This window comes from Nicotiana tomentosiformis, chromosome 12 (genome assembly GCF_000390325.3).
Source record: "Nicotiana tomentosiformis chromosome 12, ASM39032v3, whole genome shotgun sequence".
Taxonomy (NCBI): Eukaryota; Viridiplantae; Streptophyta; class Magnoliopsida; order Solanales; family Solanaceae; genus Nicotiana; species Nicotiana tomentosiformis.
The window spans coordinates 118,226,307-118,239,534 of NC_090823.1; the positions used below are offsets into that span (position 1 = coordinate 118,226,307).

Sequence of the window (13,228 nt, forward strand, 5' to 3'; positions counted from 1 at the left end):
TCGGCTTACACGATACCTGTGGTGGGATTTTGGGTCGTGACACTAACAAACTAGAAGAAAGTATCTTTCAACCAACAACAAGAATATTACTAGTACTACTGGTAAACCTAGGGGAAAGTCACAACTACCTGTCAACCCACCACCTTAATCATCGACCTACACACCTCCCTATCGCTAGTCATGTCCTCAATTAGGTGAAGCACCGATATATCCTGCCTAATCACCTCTCACTAATATTTCTTTGGCCTACCCCTGCCTTTCCTCAAGCCTGCCATGGTCAATCTCTCACACCTCCTGACCGAGGCATCTGTGTCTCTCCTCCTCACATGCTCAAACCATTGCAGCCTCGATTCCCGCAACTTGTCTTCCACGGATGCCACTCCCACCTTGTCCCTAATAATTTCATTCCTAATCTTGTATTTTCGGGTATGTCCACACATCCATCTCAACATCTGCATATCAGCTACGCTCATCTTCTGGACATGAGACTTTATGGTGGGCCAGCACTGAGCTCCATACAACATAGCCGGTCTAACTACCACCCTGTAGAATTTGCCTTAAGTCTAGGCGGCACATTCTTATCGCATAAAATTCCCGAAGCTAGAATCCATCTCATCCAACCCGCTCCAATGTGGTGAGTAACATTTTCGTCAATCTCCCCGTCGCCTTGGATAAATAGACCCAAGATACTTGAACTATCTATTTTGGGAATGATTTGTGTATCAATATTTACTTCCACTTCTTCTTCATGTCTCTCATCACTGAACTTGCACTCCAAATATTCAGTTTTCGATCTACTCAACTTGAAACCTTTGGACTCCAGCGCCTGTCTCAAAACTTCCAACCTAGCGTTAACACCCCCTCGCATCTCGTTAATCATTACTATGTCATCAGCAAATAACATACACCATGGCATCATCTTTTGTATGTGTCGTGTCATCACATCTAATGCTAGGGCAAACAAAAACGTGCTAAGGGCTGATCCCTGATGCAACCCCATCTCTATAGGAAAATGTTCCGAATCTCCTCCCGCAGTCCTCCCCCGAGTCTTAGCATCTTCGTACATGTTCTTAATCACCCTAATGTACGTTATCGGGTTTTCACAAACCTCCAAACATCTCCATAGAACCTCTCTCGGAACTCTGTGATAAGCCTTCTCAAGGTCAATGAACACCATGTGCAAGTCCTTTTTCCTCTCCCTATACTGCTCCACCAATCGTCTCACAAGGTGAATGGCTTCTTAGTTGACCGTCCCGGCATAAATCCGAACTGGTTCTCAGAGATAGATACCCATGTCCTCACTCTCTTCTCCACCACCCTCACCCAAGTTTTTATAGTGTGACTCAACAGCTTGATACCCTTATAGTTGTTGCAGTTCTGGATATCTGCTTTGTTTTTGTACAACGGAATCATCAAACTCCACCGCCAATCTTCGTGCATCTTCTTCGTCTTGAAAATAATGTTAAACAAGCTAGAAAGCCACTCCAAGCCTTTCTTACCTGCCTCTTTCCAAAATTTCACTGAATCTTGTCAGGCCCAGTCGCCTTACCCCTGCTCATCTTCCGTATTTCCACATCAACCTCCTTACACTTAATACGCCTACAAAACCCAAAATCTTTCCGACTCTCTGAGTTCTCCAACTCACCCAGCATGATGTTCCTAGCCTCTTCCTCGTTCAAGAGTCTATGGAAGTACTCTTGCCATCTACGCCTAATACACGCCTCTTCCACCAATACCTCACCGTCTTCGTCTTTGATGCACCTCACTCGATCCAGGCCCTGAGCCTTCCTCTCCCTAATCTTGGCTAACTTGAACAACTTCTGATCCCCTCACCTCTCTCCTTGCCGTCTTATAACACTCCCTATATGACCTCCGCTCTTCCTCGTCCATGCTCCCCACTAGCTTCAAATATGTCATTTTCTTGGCTTTCACTTTTTCTTGGACCTCCCTATTACACCACCATTCCCCTTTGTGGCCATCCGAGTAACCCTTCGAGACTCCTAGCACCTCCCTAGCAGCTTTTCTAATGTAGTTCGATGTCGTGGTCTACATACTACTCGCTTCCCCACTACTCCTCCAGGGCCCCGTAGCCAACAACTTTTCCCCCAACTCTTGAGTTTTTCTCTTAGTCAAGGCTCCCCACTTAATCTTAGGTTGGCCGTACACCGCTCTTTTCTTCCTTGCTCCCTTGACCTCCAAGTCCATTACCAAGAGTCTGTGTTGCGTCGTCAGACACTCATTCGAGATAACCTTGCAATCTGTACAAAGGCCCTTATCACCTCTGCTAGAGAAAAAATAATCAATCTGAGCGTTGGCAACCCTACTCCGGAAAGTAACCAAGGTTTAATAGATGGAATTCTATTAAAATTCCTCACGTGTGGGTGTGGTCTCTCTTTTTATTGTTCTCAAATCAATTTCCACAACCCTACCTGCTTTGGTTTGTCTTAAAACATGATATGCGTATTGGTCAAATTAACAAGGAAATTCCCTTATTTGTAGCGTTTGTTTGTGACATTTTGGTGTTGTTTTCTCAACAGCCTATATCTATGGCCTATTTGTGTATTTTCCTGTCACAGCCGGGTGGAGAACTAATCATTGTACTTTCTTTAATTTCATTTTCATCCTTTTAAAATCTTTTGCTTGTGAAATGGATAAATTTGATATATTAGGCTCTTTAAATTCATCTATTGCATCGATAGATTCGATCTGACCTTAGAGTTTAGAGAAGCTAACACGAAAGAAATGCACTTAACTTCTTTGACCATTTCTTTCATTGATTAACCCTTTAATTTTCTTCAAGAAAATACTCATATATATATATATATATATATATATATATATATATATATATATATATATATATATATATATATATATGAGTATTTGTTTATAAGCATGAAGACTTTTAGGTGAAGTTATTTTACTAAAATAACCTTTAAAAACTAGATTGACCTTTATACCCTTTAAACAAATACTATACCAATAACATTTTTGGACAAATCTATATACATCTCTCTTCATTACTACCGTTGTTATTGAACTCCTTGAAGTAACATCAATTTTCACACTAAGTTTGGTTAATTTAAATATGAATAAAAGGCAATTATCATTAATTTATATCTTTATTCGATAATTATATATAATTGTGGTATTAATTAAGGTGATGTGGCGTCATTAACTTTTAAAAGCCACCTTTAACTCTTATTAAAATCTCAAAGACGCTAAGTAATGGATAATCGTTCTTAAGATAAAACCGTTTTTATTTTTCAACTAAGTATATAATAATAGTGTTTTTTAACTTGGAAGCTCAAAAGCTACATCTTGCTTATCGTTTAAATATATAAAATCAGAGAGGCAAGTAACTCTATGCTTTAAGTAGAGAAAATATAAGATGGGTTGGAGCCTTGGAGAACTGGGAGTGGAAGACGTAAAAGGGGACGGTGAGAAGAAGATTAGGTTGATCAGGAAGCAAAATTATGGGAATAAAGTTATAAACTTCTTTAAGATTTGCAAGTGTCCATGATCATTACAGTTTAACAAAATTGGTTCTATAATCATCTTTTAAAAGGTTAGAAATTAGGCGTTTTAATTCTTGTCTTGATATTATCCCGTCTAAGCTTTTCTCATCCTTAGTAGCTAGATTCAAAAAGTGAAAGAGTTCCTCTTTAAAGTAATTATTTATCTATCATTTTACTTTTTTCAAATTTTCATTCATTTGTTTAAGATGTAATCATTATTTTTGCCTTACTTTCTTTTATTTAATTTGGTGTGCAAATATTTGATTTATCGTTCTTTATTTTTTTTTCTTCTTAGGGTGTAACAATAATTTATTTTTTATCCTGTGAAATGTAAGTTAATAATTTGCATACAAGAGGTCGATCATCTAAATAGTATATATTCTCTCACTCAAGTTATACTATGTATTTTCACGCACATTATATAAAAAAATTAGTTCAAATTTCATATTTTCTAAAATTTCTAGAATATTTTAATCATTTTGAATGAGAGAATTTGACCATCTAAATAGCACATATTCTCTCACCAAAATGATCTTTAACTCTTTATATGTACTTTCACTTATTTTATATAACTAATTTGATTTAAATTTCATCGTTTTAAATTTTTAGGATATTTTAATTATTTTGAATGCGAGAATTTAATCATCTAAGTAGCATATATACTCTCACTTGAACGAGTTTTAACTTTTGATATGTACTTTCACTTATGTTATATAACAAGAAGTGGATAAATATTCATCAGTTAACGAAATTTATATTTTTTAATTTTTAATAACTCAATTACATCATCTAATAATATTTGTAATTTTTAAAAGTTTATAAATAACTAATATGGAATACACGCGTAATACGCGTGCCAAGAGACTAGTGTGTATATATATATATATATATATATATATATATACCGCAAATAATTACGATATGTAAAGTTTTACTAACAAGGGCTGCGATGAAGTGGTAAATACTCATTCATCTTTAACCAGAGATCTCGGGTTCGAGCCCTGTGTATGGAGACACCTTTGTTAGGGAGCGCTTTACTCCCAATGTAGGTCTTTCCAACGCGAATTCAGATCTAGTCGGGCTTCAATACGGATATCGAATCTTTCTACAGCATGTTAAATTATACTAATAGTATAAGAATTTCGTTACACTATTCGTAAAGTAAATCCTTAGTTTTAAAGGAAAAGCTGATGAAATCGATTACAATGATTAATTAGAAGCATGCATGGGGACTTGGAGGGTTGGTGATCTAAATCGGTGCAAAAGCCTTTCCCTTTTGGTGTTAATTAATCTTTTGATCAAATACTTGTTTACCCGAAAAATTGAATAACGTTAGATTTGTATATGGTTCTAAGGATATGCGATACAATTTGATATAAATCGTGTAGAGAAATAAAAATATGTATATTCTTGACTATAAGAATGAAAATAGTGAGCAAAAAGAATGAGTAAAACAAGCACAAGGGGATATCGTTTTCTCTCTGTCCTATGATCTTTTGTTGCAGTCCCTCTTATAGTAGAGGGATCCTACTTTATATACAATAAAAAAATACGTAGTGGAGAGCCCATGATGTATTGTCTTTTCCTCGATTTCCGCCAAAATTCTCTCCCATAGTGCGGTTGTAATGGCCCTAATTTGCGAGCTTGATACTGGCTCGAGCTAGGTATTGGATCGAGCCCTCGGCCTTGGTCCGAGCTCGATTCTGACTTAGGGTCTCGATATTCGGGGTGAATGTTGGTCGGTCCATGCATCTTCGATAATCTCCGCTTTGCCTCGTAGTTCGATTTGGATGTGGGCTCGATAATGATATCGAGCTTGTCATCGGTCGGTCTTAGAGCTCGAAGTTCACCGCCCTTACTTCGGACCTTGACCGAGCTTGTCATGCAGATATCCTTTGATCGAAATATTATCGTCTCGATCAGTCCGTACGACTGACTTGAATCGATTTTGACCGTATACAGATAGTCCTCTCGTTTCTCGAAAAAGGATGTGGCGAGAAACGATATGATTTTCCAACAGCTCGATCAGATATATACTGACATTTTCATCGATCCCGACCATGACGTATGTGATAGCTGTCCTATCGGTTCGGTTTTACCGAGGCATTTAATGTGTCATACGGTGGTCGACCACCTCTGATATTGAACTGTCATTGCTTCAGTCTATAAATAGCCTTTCTTTCCACCATTCATCATTTTTATGTCTTCAGTCTTCCAAATTTTACAAGCTCCTTTTCAGAGTTTTCTGCTTGTAAACCTGTGAGTTTTACTGTAAATTCTTCCTTAGAACACCAAATACTTCCGTCCTTTGTTTACGAAATTTTAAATGGCAAAAACGTCTAAAACTATTCCGCAAAAAGAGACCGCTTCTTCATTTCGACCTACTGGTGGCGAGGATATGAAAGAGCCCCGCCCTGAGGAATTCGGTCCGGTTGGGTGTTCAACCGTAGGCGATTTTAAAATTGAAAATCCTTCTCCGAGACCGGGTCGGTGTGAGCCGATGTCAAGGTATCAATGTTCAATCACCGAAAAAGTTCTCGATAAAGTCATACAAGAATGCAACTGGGATAATAAATTCATAGTAATCCCATCGCCCGATGAATCAATTACTGCCTACGTAGAAGGGTTCTTAAGTGTTTATACTTATCCTTTCACGTTGGGACCCTTAGACCATATCATCGTTGCCTTTTGTAAGAGGTACGATGTGACCCTTGGCCAAATCCACCCTTCCTTTTGGAGGATAGTGATTCTTCTTCGATTTTTCTCAAGCAAGGTCGAGGGGCGTATCTTCACCCTCGATCATCTTATGCGTCTTTACAGTCCCCGACTTTATCGAGGAGGGCTGATCAAGCTTGCTCGCCGAGCAACCAAAGCGCCATTCTCGAGCATAGACGAGACTCGGGATCGGGGTTGGATGGGCCATTTTGTTCGAATCAGAACCTCGGATCTTATCCCTGCCGATGACTTGCCATTTCCCGAGAAATGGAATATGAGCCGTGAGTAAACGTTTCTCTTTGCCCGTTTTGATTTTGTGATTGCTTTCTATTTTGTTGATCCATTTTTCCTTATCACAGTCGTAGCTCGAATGCCGAAACCGATCCCGAATCTTAGATAATGGGTCGAAAACCTGGTGTTGTAGAGACCGTACTCCGAGCGTGCTTGGGTCTAATTATCAAAGGGTCGATGGGAGGACAGCAGTCATGGTAAATCTTTTTGTCGATTTGTCTCTTCATCGGTTTGTATGGTAAATCTCCCTCTTCCCTTTTGTAGGACTTGGGAAAGATGTAGTCATGAGGCCGCCGTCCAGTGGCAAAGAAGTTCCTGCCCTGAAGCAGGTGAAAAAAAGGAAGAGAAAAGACGTATCGGGCTCCCCGAGCTCGGAAAAGAAGAAACCGGCTAAGAGATCTCGAAAGCCGAAGGGGGGCCCTGGAGTTATGTCTCCGAAAGCGTTCCGCCATTCAAGGGGCGAGCCCGAAGAAGGAGAGGAGAATTTAGCCTGCGTACGGGCTAATGTTGTGATTCAACAGTCTTCCAATTTGGTGGAAGCAGATCGGGAAACCTTAGCCATAATCCTAGAACAAGAAAAAGTCGAGATTATCCCTTCTCGAGCTAAGATGATTGGAAGGGATACCGATGGTGGATCTTCTCAGGCAGTAGAAGATATTTCAAGGGATGAGTTCAGGATAGTTGACATTGGCGGATTCCCTCATATTTCGGATGCCATGATTCGAGAGGCCGTCATGTTGGAGGATCGGTCCTATGAGGGTATTCAGGAGTCGGCCAATATCCACGATTTTCTGGAGGGGCTCGAGTCAGGTGCCTCGGAGGAGGTTACCGATTTCGGTGGAATGTCGGTACCCAAAAATGCGTCGTGGTCGGGTTCTACCGAGCCTTCATCGATTTATAAACCGTTGGACCGATTTTTGGCCCCGAGTATCGATCTCGACCGAAGGCGGAAGATAGTGCTCTCTGTACCTGCGGATACCTGAATCTTTTCTTCCCCTGTGGGGATTGCCAGTTACCTTCGGTCCTTGGTGACCGAAGAAGATCAATCAGTGATGAATGTGGTGGGGCCCGCCTGTCTCTTCAATGAGGCCCAACATGCTTTGAATCGGGTAACTCTGATGGAGTTTTCGCCGCTTCTTTTACACAGAGTTGCAAGTAATTCTAATGTTTCTCCTTTTGTTTGCAGGCTTCAGTGTTACATCACTAGGCCTTTCTTCGAATCAGGGAGGAGCATGATGTCGAGGTTCGGAGCCTCAGGGAGAAGAGTGACTCGTACAAGCTTCTTAGTGAAAAACTTCGAGCAGATTTGACAGCGGCTCGGGAAGAGCATGAGGAGATGGCTGAGCAGGTATTCCGAATGTTCCATGATAGTGAAGATGAAAAAGAGATAACCACTTATGATCTGATTCTGCAGGTTCCGCAGAGGATCGAGCAAATTGGACGGCTTAACTCACAGGTAGATGCGCTACTGGCCGAGGCAGAAGAATTTAAAAAGTGTATGGATAACCTTGCCTCGAAAAAGGAAGTCGTCGAAGCTCAGTTGGAGCTGTCAGATGCCCAACTTCGATCTGTAAAAGAAAATGCTTTGGGGCTGATCGAAAAGATGAAAGAGCTTCAGTTCAGGATCGATGTCGAGGTTAATCAAGCCAAAGCCGCGAGCATGGTCGAACATGCAAAGTGGAAGGCTCGAAGAGAGGCTCTCGAGGAGGTCAGAACTCAGGGCTTCGATGGTGGGGCCGAGATTGAAGTCGCCAGGGCGGAGGAGAACAAAGCTCGGAGGTTGGCCTTTCCTGAGGAGGACTCCGATGACTCGGGGGGAGTCTGAAGACGAGGACGATGCCGAGAATACGGCCTCCGATGAAGATTGAGTCATTTAGGGCCTTAGGTCGATCTCTGCGTTCTTTTGATACCGCTTTCAGCTTTTGTATAAAGAACTTCCCTTTAGAAGAGTAACCGACTCTGTACAAAATATTTGTAAATATAAATCTTTCTTCTTTTTGAAGAAAAATAGCCTTACAAACTGAATAGATAGTTTGAATTTAAATCTATGTTGCCTTCGGGCCTTGTGGGTAGTCCTCTTTGCTTTATCGAGCTCGAACATCCTTCAGCTTAAATAATCAATTGTTCATTTTAATTCGAAGAAATGAGTAGTTTTGCTCGAAATCAAAATAAAAGTAGCCCGCAGGCTTAGTAAATGATTCGAACTCGATGCAATGCAGCCCGTAGGCGTAATTGTCGAAGTAGCCCATAGGCTTAGTGGTCGAGTGAGTGCTTGCTCGAACTCGAAATAATGTAGCACGTAGGCGTAATGGTCGAGTGAGTGCTTTGCTTGAACTCAGAGTGAAAGTAGCCCGTAGGCTTAGCAGTCGAGTGAATGATTCGAACTCGATGCAATGTAGCCCGTAGGCGTAATGGTCGAGTGAGTGCTTGCTCGAACTCGAGGTGAAAGTAGCCCGTAGGCTTTAGTCACCGTAGTAGCCCGTAGGCTTAGCAGTCGAGTGAATGATTCGAACTCGATGCAATGTAGCCCGTAGGCGTAATGGTCGAGTGAGTGCTTGCTCGAACTCGAAGTAAAAGTAGCCCGTAGGCTTTAGTCGTCGAGTGAATGATTCAAACTCAGTGCAATGCAGCCCGTAGGCGTAATAGTCGAAGTAGCCCGTAGGCTTAGCAGTTGAGTGAATAATTCGAACTCGAAGTGAAAGTAGCCCGTAGGCATAATGGTCAAGTGAGTACTTGCTCGAACTCGAAGTGAAAGTAGCCCGTAGGCTTTAGTCGTCGAGTGAATGATTCGAACTCGATACAATGCAGCCCGTAGGCGTAATGGTCAAGTGAGCGCTTGCTCGAACTCGATCCTGTTTGCATAACAAATCTTGAACATAGAACATTGGTAAAGAAGAAGGCTTTCTTTGCAAGTCATTATACATGGGTTCATATTTTGCGTCAGGGCTCGGGCCAACTACACAATCATGGTTCTTTTTGACTATTTGGCTCTTACAACATTTCCTGTTGAGACACTATTTGTCATGAAATAACGAAGTAACTTCCTTTGCAACGAATTTGATAATCTTCACAGATACGTTCAATGATAAAGCCCCCTAGTATACGAGGTTGATTTTAAAGAGGCCTCGGAAACTCAGCAGTAGTATCGTTTCTGGTATATGGCTGGTATCGATCTCTGGTCGACTTTTGCATTTTTGTAACGGGCCTAGAAATCAACTGGTCATCTTCGACTCTTATTTTGGATTGATATCGATTGTGCACATCGGTCCAAGTAACAGCTGGGTACTCGATCAGATTTTGCTTCAGCCGCCGTGAAGCCATCGAGCTCCGCTCGTTTAGACCTTGAGTGAAAGCTTGAACAGCCCAATCGTCTGTGACTGGTGGCAGATCCATTCGTTCCATTTGAAAACGAGCTACAAACTCCCTTAGCATCTCATTATCCTTTTGTATTACCTTGAACAGGTCCGACTTTCTGGTTTCGACCTTTATGGTTTCGGCATGTGCTTTTACGAAGCAATCTGCAAGCATAGCAAAAGAATCAATAGAGTTAGATGGTAAATTATGATACCATACCATTGCCCCCTTTGACAGGGTTTCACCGAATTTTTTCAATAATACAGATTCGATCTCATCATCTTCCAAATCATTGCCCTTGATGGCACACGTGTAAGAAGTGACGTGCTCGTTGGGGTCGGTTGTTCCGTTATATTTAGTTATTTCGGGCATACGGAATTTTTTGGGGATTGGTTTTGGGGTTGCACTCGAGGGAAAAGTCTTTTGAATGAATTTCTTCGAATCTAGACCTTTTATCATTGGTGGAGCTCCCGGGTTCTGATCGACCCTGGAATTATATGTTTTTACTTTTTTATCGTTGGCTTCGACTCGTTTTGTGAGTTCCTCGAGCAATTTAGTAATTTCGGGAGTAGTCCCCGATTCTGGCTCATTTGACTTCACTATGGTTGGTTCCGTTCTGTGGGTGATTTCTTGAATCGAATTGGGCTCCGGCTTGCTTTGTTCCTGAGTTTGGCTCTGCAACTGAGCTATCGCTATTTGCTGGGCTTGTAACATCTCGAAGATCATCCGTAAGCTGACCCCGATCTCCTCCGCTTTATGGGTGTCTCGAGCTACGAATTGAGTATCGCCCTGAATGCTTTTTTCCGGTTCGGAATGTTGGTTCGCCTCAAGAGCCACTTGTGAATTGATATCTAGCAGTATTTCGACTCGAGCTTTGGTGACATCATTAATTCGCCTTCCGTCCCTGGGTGTCAAGTCGTTGATTTCATCTTGAAGGCCGGCTTCGTGGTCGATAGGCAAAGCCATCAATCGAGGGTTTGCCATTGTTGATTTGAAGTTGTAAACTGGTGTGTATTGCAGATTTGTATCAAACAACCACTGTTACCCTTAGCCCCACAGTGGGCGCCAAACTGTTTACCCGAAAAATTGGATAACGTTAGATTTGTGTATGGTTCTAAGGATATGCGATACAATTTGATATAAATCGTGTAGAGAAATAGAAATATGTGTATTCTTGACTATAAGAATGAAAATAGTGAGCAAAAAGAATGAGTAAAACAAGCACAAGGGGATATCTTTTTCTCTCTGTCCTGTGATCTTTTGTTGCAGTCCCTCTTATAGTAGAGGGATCCTACTTTATATACAATAAAAAATACGTAGAGGAGAGCCCATGATATATTGTCTTTTTCTCGATTTCCGCCAAGATTCTCTCACATAGTGCGGTTGCAACGGCCCTAATCTGCGAGCTCGATACTAGCTCGAGCTCGGTGTTGGATCGAGCCCTCAGCCTTGGTCCGAGCTCGATTCTGACTTGGGGTCTCGGTATTCGGGGTGAATGTTGGTCGGTCCATGCATCTTCAATAATCTCCGCTTTACCTCGTAGTTGGATTTGGATATGGGCTAGATAATGATATCGAGCTTGTCATCGATCGGTCTTGGAGCTCGATGTTCGCTGCCTTTACTTTGGACCTTGACCGAGCTTGTCATGCAGATATCCTTTGATCGAAACATTATCGTCTCGATCAGACCGTACGACTAACTCGAATCGGTTTTGACCGTATACAATACTCTATATCAATTATGATCAAAGCTCTAGGGATCCTACGTATCTGCTAAAGTTAGCTTTCCAAAAAAGTGTACTAATCTTAAGCTGAAGGAAGGAGCAAATTAGAGGCGGATCTAGGATTTAAATTTTATGAGTTTAACTTTTATGATTTTGAGCATTGAAGTCACTGTATAGTTAAAATTATGGATTCAAATCTAATACTTGTTGAGATTTTAGTATATTTTACATATAAATCCATACTCCCTATCGAAAGTTATGATTTCAGTTTAACCCGTAGTCGAAAGGCTACGTCCGCCCCTCGAGCAAATAATGTTCGCGAACTTGCATCGATCCTTCAACTGATTAGATTAAGGGTTATCTAAACATATGATTAAGGAGGCTTATGAGGTCTTTAATCATTTTATATATGTTGATAATGACTTGTGTGTGATCAAGTGGCCCCCATTTACAAGTTTTAGTCAAGATTTCACTTATGACAACCATCAGGCTTATTTCGTTTTTGAACAAACCATTCTTTCATCTTTGAATGGGATAATGCATAATTACCTCGTTAGGGTGGTACCAAAGTTCCATTGCACCTCTTAAAAATAAGGGTAACCTACCCCTTATATATTTTAGTGAATTAAAATACACCTTCGTAGCCCAGCTGGCACACATCATCAGATATAACCAGGCGCATGTTATGCACCCTTATATTTATTTATTTTTCCTTTTATTTTTTAATCCAAAGTGGGTTAAAAGTTTTAGTTAACCCAACCCGATGGTAAGATTCATTATCATACCCAAGCCCTAAACCCATTCCAATTCTCTTCTCTAACTCTTTTCTTCGATCCCTCCAAATTTAGCACGATTCTTATGTAAATTCTCAATGCGAAGTAGGGGTGGCATGTGGGCCGGGCCGGTCTCTAAACGGGACAAGTGGGCCGGTCTCGTGGGCCGCGGTCCCGTCCCTAAATTAACGGGCTTAGCGGTCTCGGACTAAATGATTTTTTGTAGGAACCGGCTCGGGACCGGGCCCGCGGGCTAAGTGTCATGACCCAATTCTCCCTCCGTAAGATGTCGTGACGACACCTAGTCTCTACGACTAGGTAAGCCTAACAAAGATGTGGAAATAAAAAAAATGGAAACAAAACTTAATAACTAGCTGTAACAGATAACTAAATAACTGATAACAATGCCGCTTGGCATTTACAACAACCAACACTCTAATAATATACAGTATTCCCAAAATCCGGAACGTCATAAGTCACAAGCTACAGAAAGAAACTAGAATCTCTATATACCAGAGACTAATAAAAGAAATACGGAAAGTAGATGACATAGAAGAGAATAGAAGGGGACTCCGAGGTCTGCGGACGCGACAAATATACCTTGAAGTCTCCGTACAGCAACAAGCACTCTCAGCTAGTAGCGGGGCTGATAAGAAGTACCTGGATCTGCACATAAAATATGTGCATAAGAGTAGCATGAGTACACCATAACGGTACCCAGTAAGTGCCAAGTCTAACCTCGGTAGAGTAGTGACGAGGTCAGGTTCGGGCCCTACTGGGATATAATAATAAGACAGATGCTATAATAGACATGAAGTAAAACGGAAAAGACAACAACAAGTATTCACAAAGCA

The 13,228-nt window shown here is 41.3% G+C and overlaps 1 protein-coding gene across 1 annotated transcript; it reads right to left on the bottom strand.

Moving 5' to 3' along the window:
- Positions 1-535: 535 nt before the first annotated feature.
- LOC138903284 (uncharacterized) lies at positions 536-1,000 on the bottom strand. The gene has a single exon (XM_070191226.1). The coding sequence runs from the start codon at positions 998-1,000 to the stop codon at positions 536-538; it is 465 nt and encodes a 154-aa protein (XP_070047327.1).
- Between the last annotated feature and the right edge of the window lie 12,228 nt (positions 1,001-13,228).